The following is a 22,950-nucleotide window of genomic DNA, read 5'->3' as shown; positions in this document are numbered from 1 at the left end:
GACTGTGGTTAGATTTAGATAAGAATCATTTCAATGGCTACCCTACATTTATGATAAAATCCCAATCTAGGAATCCAGAACAAGAATAATGTTAATCTAAATCTAATTAAATAATCATCATTTACGAATTCTCATCATTTAATAATAGTCCAGTCACTATATACATTGGTGCATGCAATTTGTATTGTAGTTCTGATTTTTCAATATATTATTTGGGTGCATGAGACAAGTCCAGAACCAATTTCTTCATGCAAAATTTCCTTGTGCTAGATACAGAGTGGCCCAAAAACCTCGTATTTTCTGCTCATATTCCAGTTTAGAGTTATTTCTGTCAAATATCGTAATCGGACAGAAAAAATTGCTCTCAAATTGTTTCTAGATTATGAAATTCTGAATAAAATGAGATCATTCGGAACCATCTATCTCCAATGCGTACTGAGTTATGATTTTTCAAAAATGAGTGAAATTTGAAGAAAAAATCTATTTTGATGAATTTTAGTTTTTGATCAACAATATCTTCCGATTACTACCATTTAGATGTATAATTCAAAATCCCTCTGGGCGTATTTTTAGGCTCTGCAATCTGAGATCAAATAGTAGAGCGCTCTATCTCATATAGATTTCCAGGTACACCTGACAACAATGCTCCTTGTATTGTAAAACACCTAATTTTCAGCTTCAACCATCATCACCAACTTCATTGTCCTCACATTGATATTTCGCACAATGACATGAGTTCATAAGACTATGTTCTATGAGAATTACCCGTTAGATGCACTTCATTTCAGTATTTCCTAGTGGAGAGGCGCGCTTAAGGACACCTCAAGGATCAAAATTTCAAACACATAACTTTTGACACAATGCTCAGATTTCATCGTACTACACTTCATTCTTCTCGGTTCGTCAAGGCGGTCCAAAATCATGCAACATAAGTCAAATTCGGTCGAAGAGTGGAAAATTCATTGTTGAGTGTACTAAAGCACATATTCCAATACCCAAAAAATGACCAATTTCTATATTCAAAGCTATGTATCTCGGTAACCCCTCATTATAAAAATCATAACTTGATCTCGAAAAGTACAATAGACTTCATTCTTCCATCTGCAATGAATAATACTTTCCTTTCCAATACGATTCAAAAGTTACAGGAGATTTCAAAAATGGCGATTTCAGTTTTCACATTTTTTCCGTGATTTTACTCTTGAACAAGAGTTTCTAAAACGAGTCTGATACATCATAGAAACTCACGATTGATTCCAAATTGTAGATAAATTCATCCTCTACGAGCTCAGTTGCCTAAAATTCATCTTGAATCACTTTTCCCTATCATAGAACTGCCAAAATCGTTAATATGAGAAAAATATCTCCAATTTCCGGACTTTTTTCAACAATCAAATCTCACTTTAAGAACATATTTTTCCATAAATCATTCACATCAGATGAAAGAGAAAATTCTATTGTACATTTCAAGATCAAGTAATGGTATTTATAATAAGGGGTTACCGACAAAAATAGCTTTGAGTATAGAAATTGGCCATTTTTTGTGCGTATTTTTTGTACACTCAAAAATAAATTTTCCATTTTCGACCGAATTCGACTTATGATGCATGATTTTGAACCGCCTTAGTACGATGAAATCTGAGCATTGTGTCAAAAGTTATGTGTTTGAAATTTTGATCCTTGAGGTGACCTTAAGTGCGCCTCTCCACTAGGAAATACTGAAATTAAGTACATCTAACGGGTGTTTCTCATAGAACATAAACTCATGAACTTATGTCATTGTGCGAAATATCAATGTGAGGACAATGTAGTTGATGATGATTGTTCAAGCTGAAAATTAGGTTTTTTTCACAATATAAGGAGCAATGTCAGGTGTACCTGGAAATCTATATAAAATCGAGCGCTCTACCTGATCTCAGATTGTAGAGCACAAAAATACGCCCAGAGTGATTTTGAATTATACATCTAAATGGTAACAATCGAAAGATATTGTTGGTCAAAATCTAAAATTCATCAAAATAGATTTTTTCATCAAATTACACTCATTTTTTTAAAATCATAACTCAGTACTCATTAGAGATAAAGAGCTCCGAATGATCTCCTTCTATCCAAAATTTTATAATCTGAAAAAAGGCAGGAGCAAATTTTTCTGTCCGATCACGAGATTTAACAGAAATAGATGAAAACTGGAGAATGAGCCGAAAATACCAGGTTTTTGGGCCATTCTGTATCTAGCACAAGGGAATTTTGCATGAAGAAATTGGTTCTAGACTTCTCTTATGTACCCAAATAATATATTGGAAAATCAGAACTACAATATAAATTGCATCCCCTTTTTTATGTCTAAATTGACTGGACTATAACAAATAATAGTTTTTTTCCTATTGATATTTTTTATTTCAACTGCAAGCAATGAGAAAAGTAGCAAATATACATTATAAAATTCGAATTTTGAGGTTAAATGATTACCGTTCGATATCCATATAGATAAAAATAATAAAAAACATAAGAATACTACAAATAAATAGATTACTATAAATATTCTCTGTTGTCTATGTTATTTTTATGAATATTTTTCAGTTTACTTTGAGTATTTTTCTCGGTAGTTTGAGCAAAAGTCTAAATTTCTGAATCCTGTTTCAGTACTTTTTAGCTGGATGAAACAAACTTAGGTACGATTCTTCCCGCTACGTCGCGCTCTTGTCGGTTCAGCCATCTTGCAGCAATCCCAATCAGCTGTTGGCGTGTATTTTGAATGCGAATTTTTTGTTCTATGTGTATTTTTTCTGAATCTTGAATGAATAAAAATGAGAAATTTGGCTGAGAATTTTCAATTGGATTATTAATTTTCAGATGAATTAAGGTTGTTATTAATAACAGCATCACACACACAAACATTTGATGGATTTCAGCCATCATTTTACCCATAATCGACCACTTCTTATATTCAATAGTAACTGTAGGAAAAGTTTAATGTGAAATACGTGAGCAAAGTTCCTCTGCTGCAGTCAAGAAGCCATTCCACCCTCGCCTACGGCTCGGGCGTAAACGTTTCTTTCGGTGCAGCAAACTGTCACTTTGCGCACTAGTTGCACAAATAACTGCAATATTCCTGCCTCCAGATAATATTTCTCAGGCTTACAGTGCTATAAGTGTCTTGGGGAGAAACTTACATCAATCCTCCCAATATTTATACATTAATCTTTCATAATTCAGTCAATGCCAATTTCTTGAATTATTGTTAATCAATGAACACTCAGCCCCTGCGCACAGGTTTTTCGAACCTTGCAGGGACTTCCCGTTTAATATATTCATATGTTATCCTGTTTGATGGTATTTCATTTCTCATCTTATATTGTACTTTACTTTTTTCTTTCATAACCATTTCCATTTTAAATTATGTTTTTTGGGATGAATAATGATTTGATTTAAAAAAATGTAGAATGAAATGTCATGATTTGATAATGTAGTTGAGAATGTGATATGAAAGAATAGCAAAATGTATATATGAAGGGAGATGTGAATGGAAGAAGAAAAGGTAGAGCAATTTGTTGGTGGGCGGATGATGAGGAGCACGATTTGAAGCAAGAGATGTGGCATGGAGTCATGTAATGGCAGGCTGAGGATCGAGACGACTTGTACAGCTCACTTTAAGCAGTAACAAAACTAAGTAGCCTTATTATTTTGGTTACAGTCAATTAATTTATTCTTTTCTTCTGACACAACTCAATAGATGTAATCTATTCAACTGAATTACTTGTTTAATTACAAACTTCTGCTAATGTACTTGATGGATTGCAGAGTAGCAAACCTGATCAATATTCGTTGCCACCGTTATGAAATTGGAAAAGTGATTCAATATTTGTGGATTGTTGTGCAATGGCGGTGACATTGTGCCAGTGAGGGATGTGGGTCAGTGTGGCCCCCCAGGCGATTGCTCTTGCACTTTGAACAAGTTCATTCTTTACCATCGACACCCGCCGTAACCACACCCTAGAGTCCTATGGAGATCTCAATCGTTTCCTCACTATAAGTATTTGCATTCTATCATTATATCGCTATAATTTATTTTTCATCAACTGCACTTAATCTACTCGCCATGAGGCGTTGTAGGGAACCTTATTATCCAATGCTGCTCTATTGCAGTAATTAGGCTACAGATTACAGGTGGAGGTCGATGATGCGACACTCACAACTTCTTCTAATTTACTTGAATTCCATAAAAATAATTAACTTTTACTTTTGTCGACTTTACTCAAAACATTTGCTAATATCAATAATTTCTAACTGAAGAGCAGGATACTATTATTTGTATTCCACCACTATTCATCTTCAGGCTATCTTTTATTTCCCATCAACTGTATCATAATTAACATTGTGTTAGATTATTATTCAACGTAAATCCCAATTAAATGCTGTAAATCATCACGAAGACTTCTGCTACTCAAAAAATCGACAACAGGGTTATCAGCTAGATGTACATTCGATAAAATTTAATTGAGATTTTCGTTAAATAATAATTATTCATCAATTAGCATTTGGAGAAATGCAATTAATAATTTATTTCCATCTGTTAAGTGTATTTGTCATCAACAATTTCTTATTGATTTTTGAAAATGTTTGTTGGAGCTCTATCTTGTAAGAGTCGAACTCTGTCTTTTAAGAGGATTGAAGAGAAGAATATTATCCATTCAACAGTATCAAGAGGAGGATAAACAGGCAATCAGCTAAGAAAGATAATTTTACAAAATGCAACTCACATTCAAATAAATAAACAAATGAATAAATATAGTCCAGTCAACGAAAGATTATAGAGGGAAAAGTTTGGAACACAATTTTCAACTCCACAGCTCTCATGCAAAATTGAAGCTTACAAAATTACCAACAAGTTTTGTTCTCTACATTTTTTCCATATCTCTCATAGTTTCTGAGATATCCGCTCTTGAAGGTGAGAAATTTTTTGAAAAAACACTTTTGCCTCCAATTTTTTCATCTTTTCGGCCTTATAATTTTTGAACGATTGATGAACGACTGTTGCAGCAGTTTTAGATTTGAGTGTCTTTGTTTGGTAGGAAGTTTAGAAACACCCCCTGTGTTTAGTTCCGCTGACGTTCCAATAGATACTCAATATGAATGTTCATACTGAAGCACACTGCCAATTTATGATACAGAATAGTGTGACATTCCAAGAAAGTCACATGTTGCAAATCTTGCGATTTGACATTCAAAACTAAAACTGCTGTAACAGTCGTATGGGAATGCGTGAAATAGTCGAATTATACATGAAATGGAAGATAATTTAATGTTCTATATTCCCGTAATCAGCACATTCTTGACTCATCAATTGTTGAAATGTTATAAGACTTGAAAGAGCGAAAAAATATAAGAAAATCTGGTTTTTCGAAAATACATCACTTTAGAACATAAATATCTTGAAAAGTATCGGATTTATCATAAATCTTTACTGAACTAAAATTGTAGGGAATTTATAAGGCTTCATTTTTATGTAGTTTATTATGTCAATAGAATATATTGTTTCCAAGATATAAGCATGTAAGTAATAAGTGGAAAATGCAACTTTCAAACCACCCTCATCCCTTTAGCACATGATGTAGGGGTTGGGATTTTTGATATGCTCACCTCCAAACTAGTCTCAACAAAGCTGCAAAGTCGAAAATTGTGTTTCAAACATTCCCTACAAATTCCATTGTCAACTGATCTATTGTTGCTGAATAGAAAATGTCACACTCAACACTAAAACTGCTGTAACAGTCGTAGGTAAATGCGTAAAATATCAAATCAAATCTTTTATTTGTCCCAAAAACATAATTATAATGACAAAAATGGTTATAAATGAAAAAAGTAAAATACAATATGAAATGAAAAAGAAAAATACCATTAATAGGATTATACATAACTATATTAAAAACGGGAAGTCCCTGCAAGGTTCGAGGAACCTGAGCGCAGAGGCCGAGTGTTCAATGCTTAACAGTACATTAAAATAATAATGGGATATTATTAAGAAATAGGGAAAAGAAAAAGTGAGTGAGGAAGGGAAGAGAAAGAGCAGAGTGAAGGCATAGGGGAAAGTAAAGAATAGTTGAAGATTACATAAAAAACATGAGAAGTCTTTATACTAAGCTATGAGGAAATTACATTGCCAAAATTACATTGTTCGAGATTATCCATGTATGAATTTCAATTAGCAGTTTTCTATTCAATTTACTAGTGATAAAATGGTTAGGAATAACATTGATGAGCTTTGATACCTGATATAAAAATTGTTTTCTACAAATTGATAAAATAGTATCTGTAATTTGAAAGGTAATAGATGAGGGACGGAGGTTATATGGTGAAACACGCAGGTTGAAAAGATTTATATGTTTATTTATGTAGATGATTAAATTTTTATGTAAAGCTGCCTGACAGTTAAAACATCTAGCTCACTAAACAGGTACTCACTTGGATAGAGTCTGGGTTTTCCCAATATAGCTCTTATAATGTGTTTTTGAATTACAAAAAGTGGTTTGAGTATGTTCCACCCCAAATTTTTATTCCATATTGCAGAAATGATTGAATGTAGGCAAAATATATGAGTCTTGAGATTTTTTTATTACTAACTTGGCTGATATTACGGAATTTACTTATCCAATGTCTGAGTTTGTTACATGTACTATTGATGTGAACATCCCAACGCAAATGTTGATCAATCATTACACCCAAATATTTAACACGATGTTCTCTATAAGGCTTTGAGCAATTTGAGCTTTGTACAATTTATCCAATCAGATTCTTTGCAATTTACATAATGGATTTCAATGGAATCCAAATCTTGCGGCTGGCCTATAGAATTTGGAGAGAAAGACATGAAATTACTTTTTTTATGTTCAATGTTAATATATGCTCATCAAACCAGGATTTTACTATTTTAAGTCCGGATTCTGCTGCTTTTTTAGTATCCTCCCAATTCGTTTCACTGAATAACAATGAAGTGTCATCAGCAAAAGCGATTGAGATACCATTTTTTAATTCTAACTTGAGAAGATCATTAATGTAGATTAGGAAGAGAATCGGCGACAAGACTGTTCCTTGTGGAAGACCGTAATCAGTGAGTTGTTCAAGGCTGGTTTTATTATCAATTTTGAGCATTTGGAATCTATTTTTTAAATAGCTCTTAAATAATTCAAGGGCTATTCCTCGAATTCCCAACTTTTCCATTTTTATCAGAAGTTTTGAGTGAGGAATAGTGTCAAAAGCTTTAGCAAGGTCTAAAAATATGGCTATTGTTTTATTTTTGTTATTGAAATTTTCTGTAATTTTCTGTGTTAGAAGAGATATTGCATCTACTGTACTTTTTTTAGACTGAAACCCAAATTGATTTTTGTGAATTATATTATGCTTTAGGAGATAGCTAACTAAACGATATTTTATCAACTTTTCAATAATTTTGGAAAAAGTACTCAACAAGCTGATTGGACGATAATTTGATGGATTAGAAGCATCACCTGATTTATGTAGGGGTATGATATTGGCCAATTTTAAACAATCAGGGAAAAAACCCTCCACAAAACATTGATTCATTATCACCTTCAATGGTTTTATAATATGTGGTGAAATAGTTTTTAAAATCCTATTGCTAATATTGTCAATTCCTGGAGCTGAGTTATTGTTTAGAGAGTTTATTGTAGCAGTAATTTCATTTTCATTGGTAGGTGTCAAGAAGAAAGAGTTGTAATGCTCCACACATGAGTCCTTGAAATGATTACATGTTGTTGCAATGGGATTATTTGACTTCAATTTCTCAGCATAAAGTTTTCCTACGCGAGCAAAATGTTGATTTAGTGTATCAGCTTCTATTTTGGGAATTTTTTTAGTATGTCTTCTACCTAACAATTCTTTTAAAGTTTCCCAGATTTTCTTAGAGTTGTTTATATTCTGATTAATTTTATTCTTATAATACTTACATTTATTCTGTTTTATTAATTTATTAAGAAGATTTCTGTAATTTTTATACTTATTTCTTAAACGGTCATTGAAAGGCTGCTTTGAAAGTGTTTCAAACAATTTGTCCCGTATTTTAATGGAATGTACAAGTCCACGCGTAATCCAAGGTTCAAGGGGTTGTAATTTATGCGGAATCTTTACTGTAACTGTTGCAAGTTTAATGTGATTTGATATTTTGTCAGTTTAAATTTGCATTGCTTCATTCACATGTAAATTGTCATCTAATAAGTTATCCCAGTTTTCAGTTTCAATGGATAATATTAATTTATTGAAATCTATTTTATTGAAAGAATTATTTTTACTTACAATTTTGTCAGTTGAAATATCAATGTGGATGCTGACACAAAAGTGATCAGTGATGTTTGTTTTTATTACTGAACTTAATACATTGTCGGTATTGAAAGAGGAATTCTTTAAAAATATGTGATCGATAATCGATTCAGTGCCGTTTTGAACTCTAGTAGGCTTGTTTATGTATGATTTAAAATCATTCAAAGATAAAATTCCGAAATATTCATTAGTCGCAAGCGTAGACTTATTCAGATGTATATTCAAGTCACCGGCAAAAATTATATTGGGCTTATTTTTGATAGAATACAAACAATCATTCAAACAATTGAGAAAATTATCTACATTGATTGAAGGAGACCTATAAACAGGGATAAGTGTTATCTTATCCTTCGCACCTGGCATTTGTACATCCAAAAGAATTGAGTTAGATTCTTTTATTTCGTAATCCAACTCATCTACTATAAAATTACATTTGAAAAAGACACAAATTCCATCACATTTATTTGTTTTACATGGCTTGTTAACCACTGAATAACCATTCAAATTAAAATTAAAATCATCCTCTTCAACTATCCAAGTCTCACTGAGGATAATAATATGAAACTCTAATGAACAATTACTGATAATGTATGACAGCTCATCAAAATTCTTTAGCAAACTTCTTATGTTTACGTGGATAATGTTCAGGTAAAATAGTGAAAATATCTTCAAAATTGAAGATAATTTAATGCTCTATCAGCTCATAATCAGCTCATAATCATAATCATTTTTCATCAATCGTTCAAAAATTATAAGGCCGAAAAGATGAAAAAATTGGAGGCAAGAGTGTTTTTTCAAAAAAATTCTCACCTTCAAGAGCGGATAAGTTATCTCAGAAACTATGAGAGATATGGAAAAAATGTAGGAAACAAAACTTGTTGGTAATTTTGTAAGCTTCAATTTTGCATGGAATATAAATGTTCATAAGATGCATAGTTTCCGAGATATATGCGAAAAATGAAAAAATGGTACTTTCAAACCACCACCACCCTTTTAGCCCAGGGGGTAGGGGTGAGGACTTTTGATATGTAATTTGCAACGATTCCCAGTATTATTCACTAAGTTGTATTGAGTTATCCATGTGGTTCTGATAGAAAAATAATGCAAGAATTTCAATAAACGATTTTATTCACAACAGGAACACAGTCATTCATTCATGAAATAATTTAGAGGGGGAGGTGAACATAGGAAGTGGTGGGATACCCACCAAGGAGAGAGTTGCTATTCGGAAGAGTAGCAAGTTCTTAGTGGTGGTAGTAGGCGGGGGCGGCGGCGTAGGCAACTGGGGCAGCGACCTTGGCGACGGGGGCGGCGTATGCGACGGGGGCGGCGACGACCTTAGCGACGGGGGCGGCGTATGCGACAGGGGCGGCAACCTTGGCAACGACTGGGTGACCAGCGGGCTCCTTGTGGACGACGGCGTTGAATCCGTTGACGGGGTCAGCGGTGTAGTCGACGGTTCTCCTGGTGCCATCGGGCTCAACCAGGGAGTAGCTTCCAGAGACAACATCACCTTGACGGCTCTCGTGCTGGCTCTTGGAGTCTCCGGTCAGAGCATCCTGAATGTCGTAGGCGTAGCTGTACTGTGGGTTGGGATCGTATTCGTCAGCGACTACAGCCTTGGGTGCGTAAGCGACGGGGGCGGCAACCTTGGCGTAGGCGGGGGCGGCGTAAGCGAGAGGAGCGGCGACCTTAGCGACGGGGGCGGCGTATGCGTGGGGAGCGTATGCGGGAGCAGCGTATGCGACGGGGGCGGCTACCTTGTAGGCGGGGGCGGCATAGCTGAGGGGTGCGCCTGGGGCGACTACGGCGGGAGCGCCGATCACTCCAGCGTTGGCGGCAGCCACGAAGGCAGCGAGGATGACGAACTGAATAAACAAATTCAAGATCAGCATCGAAAATAATTTTAGATATTGATAATTTAAGCATTAATCATTTTGAAATGTAATACTCTCAGTAATGACACCAACAGAATGAAGAACGCTACAGGACAACATTTGAGCGGTCTAGTCTCATTCAATCTTCCCAAAGAGGATCTTTATTTAAAATTCTAAAACATGGAATATCATAGAAAAATATATAACTTAGATCGTCCAGAAAATTGATTGGATGTCAGTTTACTTGCAAGTAAATAATGTTAATGAAATGAATTGAATAAACACTTTCCTATTCCATGGAAAGTTGAAAGTAGGTTATTCTTTATTAATTGAAAATTAAAATGTGATCTTATCAAAAATTGAACATAATAAATGAAATATTTTTTTCGCCAAAATACAAAATACATAAGACTCGCATAAGATTTGCATAAATGCAAATTATAATAAATTTTAATGTTTTGGCACAGCCATCAAAGTCAGACTTGTGCGCTAGCTGTGAGTTCGCAAAGAGAACAGTAAATGAATGCACTTATTTGAATTTAGACTGTATCTATTTAGCAGAGGATACAATTTTCTGATAAGTGGATATTATTGGCATGGAATAATCTAATAAAGTTGGAGTTGCTAGGATTGGCAATAATATTGTAAATACTACAGATTTCAGCTGAAAAAATTGAGCTTAGATCAAGCCAGAATAGAACCAAATGTGCAACCTCAGCTTAGGTTGATATTATCCTTATTCTTATCATTCACATTAAAATAATATTTCTATCCTTATGATTGTGCAGTGTGGGTGGATAAATAAATTGAAATTGAATCTTTGAATTCACTACTAAATAGATTTATCAGTATCGTGAAGTAATACGATGATAATATCTTGATAGTTTGATAGTAGGAAGTGACAATAAATTATCATTATTACTCTATTTGGTTGTGGTAATCCATACTTTGTGCACTACAACGATTAACTATACAAACATTATAAAACTTCTTGATATATTATAGTATTAAATCTCGATTCGAGGATGATTTGCTCCGAAGCACATCCGTGGCCCAAGTGTAGGTGAAGTTTAATTATTGTATATTTAGTGGTACAAGATAACGAGTAGCAATAAGTAAAATACTTGTTGTGTAATTTATCACAGCACACAAAATTGTACGACTGAAAAACGTAAGTAGCACTTCTCTGCTGATAAACACTACTGATATCACAAAATCCACAGAATCGAACTGTTTTTTCACTGTAGAATGCTTTTCACTCAAATTTTCAACAAACTTAACAATATCATTAAAAAAAAAAACAGCACTGAAGAGAAAAATTACTCACCGAGAAAGCCATTTCTGTGACTGAGTCGGATAACTGACTGTGTACCGATTGAACGGGGTGTAGAATATTTATACCAACTTCATTCAACAACCCTGAGTCTAAGTCCGCACAGTAATTTGCAAGGGTGGGATACACTTGCGTAAATTGCATACAAGGAGGGGCCGAAGGGATACAGACGAGGGGGAGCGACCACACCTATAGTGGAGTAGTTAGCTGTAAGAAGCGACACAGATCCATGCTTTTCACCTTACTGATTAGACAAACACGTGTCGCTTCTTACGACGGTGAGGTGGTAATCTCATTGGCAAGAGTTCGACCTAGCTTTGATTTGGATGCATATAGCGCCTTGGCCAATAGGAGGGCAGTAGGTTGCATTGGCTGGAATGGCTACCTAGGCCAAGGACGTGCAACAGTGAAAGTGCTTGAGGCTCCTATCAGCTGATCATTCACTTCCGCTCTTATTTACATCATTCCTTGCATCTATAGGAGTGATACATTATTCGAGTGATTAGAAACCGGTGGTTCGGAACCCATCTAATATACCAATGTTATTTGGAACATCTTTGAATTCAAATTTTAATTCATTTGACTTTTTGGTTAGGGCTAACCTTATTATTCAATCACTTGAGAATGACATTAATGTTTAAACGTGTTTTGAGTAAACATTTTTAAAAAGGGTAGGTACTTGGATTTCTTATTTTTCTCTTTTTTTAATTTTGGGTGATGTCCACAAGCTTATTGCTTGTGCGTGGATAATGAGAAGTGCGAGGGTGAATTTCTGAGATGATCAAACGTCCATGCCTAATCGATGGGATTCGAACCTGCGACCAGGTAGTACTAGCAGACTAAAGGGTGCACGTCTTAGTCAATTCGGCTATCTGGCCGGCAAAAATCTTGAATTCATTTATTTGCCATAAAATAAATCTATTATGTATATCGCAGTTTCATTATCACTAAACCAGTGGTTCGGAACCCATCCAACATGCCAGTGTAATCTGGACTTTCGGGGGATCAAGGGATAAATCTGTTATGTACAAGGCTAATTTGTTAAACTTGAACTGTTGGTTTGGATCCCACCTAATACACCAATGTTATTTGGACCTTGTGGAGATAATTCTATCAATAATTATAAATCACTATACCGATGGTATTATTTAATTTGGCATAGTGTTCATTTTTATCTTTATATCCGACATTTTCTTATAGAAAAGTGAATTATTGATTCGATTTTAAAATAAAGGCATTGAGCCAGACGCGCTTAGCATCATAACTATTCCATCGACTTCCATGAGGCTGAAACTTGTAAAAAAGAAAGATTCCAGAATATAGATCAAATCGGGTTACAAAATTTGTTAAAATAATAAATAATCAGTTCAATATCAGACAGATATTGACATCAATAGAACTATTAACTTTTTTTTCATTAAACAAATGGTTGGATGGTATTCAATTGTAAGGAAAATTCCAATTCTAGAACACGTCCACTAATTCCAATTACTAGAATTTGTCTCAATTTTTATTTTCTCCTTAGTCTGGTATAGTTTGATGGTATGGGTGGATGTGGATCATTGGTAATTCTATGATGAGAACCATTACAAGCAAGAACTGGACTGTTGGTATTTTGAGTAATTTTATGTAATTTTAGTCTCAATATCATTCAAAAACCTGAGTGTCAATTTATCATTCAAAAAACTGAGTTTCAATTTATCATCCAAGAAAATCAATTATTATTTCAAGAAACGTACCATACCATGTCACTTCGATGACCTTCGACAAGTAGAAGATACAAATTATCGTTGATCTGAAAAACTTATGAATTCTAGCAGCATACGGTAATCACTGCAACTGAAAACAACACGTGTGATACAGTACGGTTAAAATATTGTATTGAGTAATGCACCGAATCCTGATCTGAATTATCAATTGAAGTTTTCCCAGAACTACGTTTCATCAATCAAAAGTATACCAACTATCTATTGAATGTTTCTCAATTAATAGGTTTGCCCTCCCTGTGAAACGCATAAACAAACTATCTACACTTCGTTTAAAATGAAATGAGAAGTCGTTACACTTTCAACTATCTATGGAGTTGAGGGCGTCATTCATGAAATATATTTATGATATAATTTTCTAGGGACTATAATAATACTGATTAAAAACACATGAGATTGATGTGTGGGTAATGGAGTGAGGGAGAGTAAAAATAAATTCTAGACGGAATATGAATCACACCTATGACAGTTTCAGCCATAGCAGACTCAAGTTGCTAAACTCCAGTCTATTATAGTGAGATTCAGCATCTAATTATCATAGGTTTGCTATCCTTGGCTATGATTAGACAAAGCATATAGCTTATTCATCCTTTTCTTTTTCGGTAGCGTTACAATAACTGTTTAAAGGCTATGTTGAAAATTAATTGGCTACCAAAATATTTCAACTCAATTATGATAATTTAGAGATATACTATTATTTTATGAATAGTGAATAGTATATATTTAACATATAATTTATCAGTGTTGATCAATAATCAATATTAATAAGATATTCCCGAATGGCTTGAATCACAACTACTCACTAGAAGGCGGTGGAAATGGAAACTTGACAACAATGCTCTCCTATGAAATCCACTGACTTGAAAATGTGTATCTCACAATAGATTCTGGTGAGCTACCATGACATATTATAACGCCTCACTGTGAAAAATTTATCAACTAATTTGAAAAATCAAGACTTTTTACACTTTGACCATTCTCTTCATGATTTATTCAACTTCAAAAACTTGACACATACTTTTTTCGGGGACAATATTTCACTTTCCACCCTGTAAATCTATTCGCAGTAGAGATACACTAGTGTTATTGGTACAGTGTTTTAGAATATTTCCAAAGCTTTAAGATGGCATCTGGTTGGAGGCTGTAAGTCCATATTCCACGGCTGGAGCGTCATCGGAAAAAGAGAGAAAAGTACTGTTTGCAGAGGAAAACACGCTTTTTCCAACAAATGCCAATCCCAACAATTAGAAAACCGTGTAACTCATGACTCCTTGAAGGTACAGATTTGGGAATAATATCATTCTCTTTGTAATGATGGGTAGAAAGAGATTATCCATGATGCAATCTCAAAAATGTTTGTCATTATAAAAAACAAGATGGTGGCAAAAATATGTCTATTTTCAAGAAATCGTCTGTAGTTGCAATAATGTCGAGGATATCGGATCAATTCAGCCATCTGGGAGCTCCAAAATAATCATACTACAATATCCGAAAGATTTATCTAAATCCAACAACTTTTACTATGGTGAATATAACTTCAAACTCTTGAAATCAGATGGTCGCCATCATGAATATTTTTCTATTGGAACTACAGACGATTTCTTGAAAATCGACATATTTTTGCCGCCATCTTGTTTTTTATAATGACAAACATTTTTGAGATTGCCATCATGAATAGTCTCTTTCTACACATCATTACAAAGAGAATGATACCATTCCCAAGTCTGTACCTTCAAGGAGTCATGAGTTACACGGTCTTCTAATTATTGGGATTTGGGTTTTGCCCCCGGACTTTCATCATTCTTTCGAAGATAAATTTCTCATGATAAATCATGTACCTTGACCAACTCTATGTCTAACTAATTACACATAATTCTATACATTGTATAGTTGGAAATTAATGAGAAATTCAATTTATTCAAATGTTAAATGATGAATAATTTTATTATTATTAAACGAAAATCCAAATTTTATCTATCTGTAGCAGAAGTCTTGGAGTGATTTAAAACATTTAATTTGGATTTTCGTTTAATAATAATAATTATTCTATGCATTCATGGTTCAACATTGCATTTTCAATGAATACCCATTATTGTATTTCTTTCGAATCACATTATTGAATCTTTGAAGCTTCAAAATCATAACCCAGAAAGTATCGTTATCCAAGGGAAAACAACAAAACATTCTACAAAATATCTCATCCACATAGCAATATATTGCTTTAAATGAAAAATATTGTTTTTATTTCTTACATGCGATTATCTAATAATAGAATATATTGAAAATGCTTTACATAAAAAATATGTTCCAGAGTTACAACTTGGCAACTGCCGACAACTGGAAAAATGGGAGGTAAGTAGGCACAGAATACAGACAACTGGCATTCAAGACACATTGAAATGGCAAAAAGGCGATTGCGCAACTGCGGTACAAACCAGTGTAGTTCCAATTTGGAATTTAGTGGCTTACCTGGAATGACCGTCAATACATAACATAGAAATTAATTAATATGAGTTCATGGTTTCAACACAATATAACACATGCTTTCAATTCGCCCACCTTATAACAGGATAGCAATCCACAACCACAACCAGTACAACCGCTCTATATTTGTAGAATGCGTGTCGCTGATTGATGATAGACTTTTGTATTGTTGATAAAATATTATTTATTGTACCGAACATAACTAACACAGGGATAAACTTATGTCAAACGGTCTGTTCGGGCAATCATTTTGGTTGAACCTTTCTACAGTGGAAGAAAGTAAAATTAGATAGAGCGAACAATATAATAGTCGGAAAAGAAAAAAACATGCTATTGCCCAAAACTTCAATTTCCTGATTTTGTCACAAATCGTCCAAATATTATATAGGTTATGTTCACTTCAATTTCAACACCAAATCTTCAATCTGAAACTATGAATCAGAATAAAACAAAGAATTTCAAATTAAGATAGATTGATAATGAAAATTCCGTTAAAACAAAAACCAAACTTCAAATATTCACAAAATATAGAATAAAATCACTTAAATTTTGAGTTCGAAAATATCACTTTCACCAAAATGTTAGAATAACTGACATAAAACATACGGAAATAACAGTTTCAAATCTATTTGCGTAGTTTGAGTATCTCCACAACATCATTCTCCAATATATACATAGTCCACCTTCTTAATCCACAATTCACCTGATCTAACTGACTTGTTTCACCTCATAATAGGAAGACTCAATTCATGCAAAAGCTTCCAGCAAAGCAGTTTTCAAGCAAGCCTCCAGTAACTAGCTTATTTCATTCATGCTTTCGAAAACATGAATTTAATTACAGTACAGCATAATACTGTTCATACATTATATTGATAATTCTTTCATCAACTTTGTAGCATGTTTTATTTATGTATTGCGTTTTCAATATTCTGTGAAAATTTAATATGTTAATGCATCTGTCGCTGGAACTTGGACAGGTGAAAATCCATTGACCTATTTCCATCTGATTTATCTCAATTGATAAATGGTTCATTTCATGAAATTCTGTTTTTCCTAATATTATATACTCGCTCTAAAACAGTGAGTCAGGTAATCATAAAATTCTCCTCTACATCGTTTAGAATCGTTGTTCTAAACGCATGAATCTTCTATTGGATTTAGTAGTAGGCCAACAGTATTTCTTGTTAGTTGTGTTACCTTATATCTCCTTATTTATTTTTTTTTTTAATCTGGGCAATTATATAATTTTTTGTGACTGTCTTAGTTTTAAATTTTTAGACCTACATCAGAATATAAATATGCATCAGTATATGAGGCATTTTTTGTTTACAATGTATTAATGAGTACACATTGTTAGTAATTACTATTGAGAAGTTATCATTCACTCCAAATTCCCCAGAGTCATCGATTGAAATTTGTTTTGTAATAATATTGAAAGAATAATCATCGTTAATGATATGTGATATTTGTTGAATAAAGAGCAATGACAGACAAAATGGGTGCAGCAACCGATAAGCAGAGTGCAGGTGTAGTATGCTCCGAATTCATTGAGGCGAAATGTCGGAAGGAAGGACACACGCAGATGATAAGAGCACAGCAGAGGAGAGCAAACAAGTAGACAACCTTTGGAGAAGGTCGCCTCGCTGGGAGCTGGGAGGAGTCAGCTAGGCTCTGCTCTGTCAAGGCAGCCAATCCCAATACCTCCTTTAGCCTCCGGCCACCGCCTCAGTCGGAAGTGTCAGGTTCCATAATAACGCACTCCAATGCGTAATCGTATCAAACGCCGATTAACAATAATTATTGCCCAATAATGAATAATTACTACTGCGGCTGGAATGTATGCGAGTCAGGCTGTTCACTTCCTCAATAGTGTAACATGGTTTTTTTTTATTTCCTAGATAATTCGTTATTTTATCTCCCCCTCACCTCCACTGGACAGGGGGAAGGGGAAATCTATTTTTAGAAAGAGAGAGAAAGATATATCTCCCTCTCACTCACTCCCCCTCACCTCCACTGGACAGGGGGAAGGGGAAATCTATTTTTAGAAAGAGAGAGAAAGATATATCTCCCTCTCACTCACTCCCCCTCACCTCCACTGGACAGGGGGAAGGGGAAATCTATTTTTAGAAAGAGAGAGAAAGATATATCTCCCTCTCACTCACTCCCCCTCACCTCCACTGGACAGGGGGAAGGGGAAATCTATTTTTAGAAAGAGAGAGAAAGATATATCTCCCTCTCACTCACTCCCCCTCACCTCCACTGGACAGGGGGAAGGGGAAATCTATTTTTAGAAAGAGAGAGAAAGATATATCTCCCTCTCACTCACTCCCCCTCACCTCCACTGGACAGGGGGAAGGGGAAATCTATTTTTAGAAAGAGAGAGAAAGATATATCTCCCTCTCACTCACTCCCCCTCACCTCCACTGGACAGGGGGAAGGGGAAATCTATTTTTAGAAAGAGAGAGAAAGATATATCTCCCTCTCACTCACTCCCCCTCACCTCCACTGGACAGGGGGAAGGGGAAATCTATTTTTAGAAAGAGAGAGAAAGATATATCTCCCTCTCACTCACTCCCCCTCACCTCCACTGGACAGGGGGAAGGGGAAATCTATTTTTAGAAAGAGAGAGAAAGATATATCTCCCTCTCACTCACTCCCCCTCACCTCCACTGGACAGGGGGAAGGGGAAATCTATTTTTAGAAAGAGAGAGAAAGATATATCTCCCTCTCACTCACTCCCCCTCACCTCCACTGGACAGGGGGAAGGGGAAATCTATTTTTAGAAAGAGAGAGAAAGATATATCTCCCTCTCACTCACTCCCCCTCACCTCCACTGGACAGGGGGAAGGGGAAATCTATTTTTAGAAAGAGAGAGAAAGATATATCTCCCTCTCACTCACTCCCCCTCACCTCCACTGGACAGGGGGAAGGGGAAATCTATTTTTAGAAAGAGAGAGAAAGATATATCTCCCTCTCACTCACTCCCCCTCACCTCCACTGGACAGGGGGAAGGGGAAATCTATTTTTAGAAAGAGAGAGAAAGATATATCTCCCTCTCACTCACTCCCCCTCACCTCCACTGGACAGGGGGAAGGGGAAATCTATTTTTAGAAAGAGAGAGAAAGATATATCTCCCTCTCACTCACTCCCCCTCACCTCCACTGGACAGGGGGAAGGGGAAATCTATTTTTAGAAAGAGAGAGAAAGATATATCTCCCTCTCACTCACTCCCCCTCACCTCCACTGGACAGGGGGAAGGGGAAATCTATTTTTAGAAAGAGAGAGAAAGATATATCTCCCTCTCACTCACTCCCCCTCACCTCCACTGGACAGGGGGAAGGGGAAATCTATTTTTAGAAAGAGAGAGAAAGATATATCTCCCTCTCACTCACTCCCCCTCACCTCCACTGGACAGGGGGAAGGGGAAATCTATTTTTAGAAAGAGAGAGAAAGATATATCTCCCTCTCACTCACTCCCCCTCACCTCCACTGGACAGGGGGAAGGGGAAATCTATTTTTAGAAAGAGAGAGAAAGATATATCTCCCTCTCACTCACTCCCCCTCACCTCCACTGGACAGGGGGAAGGGGAAATCTATTTTTAGAAAGAGAGAGAAAGATATATCTCCCTCTCACTCACTCCCCCTCACCTCCACTGGACAGGGGGAAGGGGAAATCTATTTTTAATTTGAGTTCAATAAAACTCAAAAGAAGTTTTGTCATTAGTGACTATCTAGTGCAGATCCTCAACTCTTGTGTATGAGAAGTAGAAACCCACTAGATTTTACTTGAGATTGGATTGAGGGTTGTTATTTATATTGAAATGTTGTTACAAATAAAAATTGTATCAACAAAAAAATAGCTAATGGTGGGGCTATGTGTATGAAGTAGTATTATGTATCAAGCATAATATAATAACCGAGGGTACTCACCGATATAATCATTCAAAGATAAAACACAGAGCAGCCGCTTCCTTACCTGGAAAACAAAAACAAATAATTGTAATAGCGTTATCTAATGATCACATAACTTACACTCACACTATTGACAATTGAGTCATCATTTAATTTAATCAGAACCACATTATGAATGTAATTTATTGTGAATTGACATTGTGCTGTTAATGACGAGCACCTGATACCAATGATGTTGGTGGTAGAACTAAATCAGAATGAAATTAAATATTTACCTTGGGTGAATTATTAAGGTGAGAAATTTATTAAAATAGTATTCGGGCTTTTACGAGTATATAAATGTCTCTGAGCCCCTTGCATTCCCTAAGCAGTTATTAGTTTAATTGTATAATATTTTGGATTCAAAACATAATGTAATGATAATGAATTAACAAGTAAATATCAAACACTAAGAAGAAGTTTTTGAAGAGCAAACTTTATGACAATAATAAGAAAGGTATTTTCATGTAATATACCTGCGTAGTTTAAAACGACATGAGGATGGTTTCAACTTAAAAGCAAAACATAGTTTTTTTTAAACTAGTGAAAAAAAATCTAAACTCTAAGTTTATTCTTTCTCTTTATTTTATTGCTGCAAATCATTCAACATGAGTTCATTCCAACCAATTCAGCAAAAAAAGTATTGGAATTCATTTTGTTCCGTAGTGTGTTCATTTACAAGATAAATTCTATCAAAATTAAACGAAAGGTTATTGAGTGAAATAGATTGAACGTAACATTTTGAATAGGGACTTGGTTCAAGAAATTCCATTTGGTTCAAGAATTGGAGGCCAGGATAGCCGAGACGACCAGCTGGATCCCCACACCACAGTGACAGTAAACAGTGAGAATATGATTCCCTTAAGTTCTAGATATTAAACTCTTCTCATTGAGTCCGGCCGAGCGAGTATCAATAATCTCATTAGAATTTATGGGAACTATATTTTTACTGTTCACTGTCACTATTGTGTGTTAATCCACCCCTGTAAGTCTGCCAACGCTACCTGGTTGTAGGTTCGTATCCCGCCGGTAGGCATGGACGTTTGATCATCTCATCAAATCACCCTCGCAGTATCCATTGCCCATGCGCAAGCAAAAAGCTCATTTGTGCATCATAGGCAATAAAGCATCCCTTATTGAAGATTTAATCAATAAATAAATCAACAATACATAGTATTACAACACAAAAAATATACATTCAATTCAATTTCTTAGAAACAATACTGATCCCATTATTTCATAATTCCACCAATCACTAAAAATGAATGGGAATTCAACAATCATTTAACAATCAACAATCCAACTTCTAAGAAACAATACCGAGCTCCCTTTCTCAGAACTAAACAAATAAATTCAGAAACAATATAGCACTCAAAACATGTTAAAATAAAATAACGTAGACATAATCGTAACGACTAGTAATTACCATTTCACTTTTGACATTCCTTCTGGGAACGGCGGAAGGAAGTAATAATATTGTAAAGCGTAAAGAGCAAGACGACCTTGAACGAGTGGAGCAAGAAATATGCGGTGGTTATTGTCGATTAATGAATGCCTGAAAGCGGCTCAGTCGCTCAATGACTCGATACCTGCGCTGAATAAAAGCATGGGACCATGAGCATGGCCAGTGCTTAAATTCACTGACTGATAGTAAACGCTCAGCGGGTCATAACCGTAACTCAAGTTCATTAACACTCTGAATATAATTGTCGATTTGATGAGAGTTGTGAATGAAAAACTAGAGAGCGTTACTGATGATAAAATAATTGTAATAATCATAATTATTATGATAAAAATCAACAACTAAAATGGAGAATAGTGTTTGTACAGGCAATTTGACAGAAAGAGATAGCATTTCCATGCACATGGTTTTGAAACATTAACAGATAAGAAGTAAAGATACGATAAGACCAATCTTTCGACGAGCTTCAATGTGATGATGGCTTGAGGCGTTGCAAGATATGATAACTCATATAATAACAATAATGATAATAATAACAATAACATATAATGATAACTCATATGATATGAGCAGTGTTGTCGATTCTCTGCCTTTGTTCTGCCTTCTATATAGGATATTTGATGCCAGTTTATCCTATGTAATATCAACTGATTGTGCTTTTCAGAAACAATCAATCATATTTTATCTGTCGAGAAATTTTTTTTTCAATGTTCAAATAATAAATTTTCATGATAAATTGAGTTTAAATATTTTGTCAAGTAATATTATATTTCAACATTGTTGATCTGGAACGTTGTGGTTGCGGAGCTAGTAAAGGATAGCGCTATCTGCTTCGTCGAATGATAGACAAGGATAATAATACCAATGTTGATCAAATACTTCCATTATGTGGACCTCGCTATAGTCAACCCAGAGCCAAGATGATAACGAGAGAATGAAAATACTAAACAACTGAACAATAGAGGAAATAAAAGGGACGAATTGTTGCGATAATTTTTTCATTCCCAATCATTGTATTCTTTTGTGTTTTTATCATTGATGTATAAATGAATCACGAATGAATATTGTATTAATCAATCAACATTGATTTTCAGTGGTTTTAATCGGAATTAAATTTCGAAGATCAAGATTATACTGTATGAATCAAGAATTTTTGGAATATCTCTTCATAATTGCCTAGTTATCATGGGAAGAATTGGATTCACCGTGCCCACTCTCAGGCGAAGATGGCATTCCCTATTCGCGGTACAGAGGTGTAGGACAGTTAATGCATATTTTTCCCCCCTCAACCACATGCCAAGATTGTTGAATGGACTTGGCTGTGGGGTGGACGTGTTTTCTGATGGCCCATTAAGTTTCAAGCGCACAATAACGATGCTTCTGAGAGAGAATCAGAATAACTGAATTTTTAATCAGCAGCCATAATTTTCGCTAATATTTCTATCATTGTTAAATATATCACTCTTTAAATATTAATTTTTCTTTATTTGCACATTCAAACTCATTTTATTCTTACTTTCCCATTATTTTCAAAGTTTTTTGCTGGCAGTTATCATTATCACCCTCATCCTATCATTCATATGAGATTGCATGCTCTCTCATCATCTTTATTGAAAGCACCTCTCCTTCATCACTTCATATATTCATTTTCACCATCACTTTCACCATCAACTCTATTAAGGAATATTTAAGAGGTAGTTTTCTAAGTATTATTTTCTTTCTTTTCAAACGTTAGTTTTAGTA

General features: G+C 34.9%; 2 protein-coding genes across 5 annotated transcripts in view; one reads left to right on the top strand and one right to left on the bottom strand.

The window, feature by feature from the left end:
* LOC111050942 (neurobeachin-like protein 2) overlaps nt 1-22,950 on the bottom strand; it is a 347,898-nt gene that overhangs the window by 85,599 nt on the left and 239,349 nt on the right. Inside the window, exon 38 of one of the 4 annotated variants that reach the window (XM_039432463.1) lies at nt 9,445-10,202. The exons of 2 other annotated variants lie outside the window; for them this stretch is intronic. In XM_039432463.1, the coding sequence (XP_039288397.1) occupies nt 10,157-10,202 (46 nt within the window). In that variant the 3' untranslated portion in view covers nt 9,445-10,156. Of the gene's footprint in view, nt 1-9,444; nt 10,203-19,628; nt 19,771-22,950 lie in introns of those variants that run through there. One more of the 4 variants, XM_039432466.1, reaches the window with a different exon arrangement.
* LOC111045898 (cuticle protein) overlaps nt 1-22,950 on the top strand; it is a 33,791-nt gene that overhangs the window by 4,101 nt on the left and 6,740 nt on the right. The gene's annotated exons all lie outside the window — the stretch shown is intronic.

Source organism: Nilaparvata lugens, chromosome 7 (assembly GCF_014356525.2).
Source record: "Nilaparvata lugens isolate BPH chromosome 7, ASM1435652v1, whole genome shotgun sequence".
NCBI classification, from domain to species: domain Eukaryota; kingdom Metazoa; phylum Arthropoda; class Insecta; order Hemiptera; family Delphacidae; genus Nilaparvata; species Nilaparvata lugens.
The sequence above is the reverse complement of the archived record's forward strand: the minus strand, read 5'-3'. Positions and strand labels throughout refer to the sequence as shown.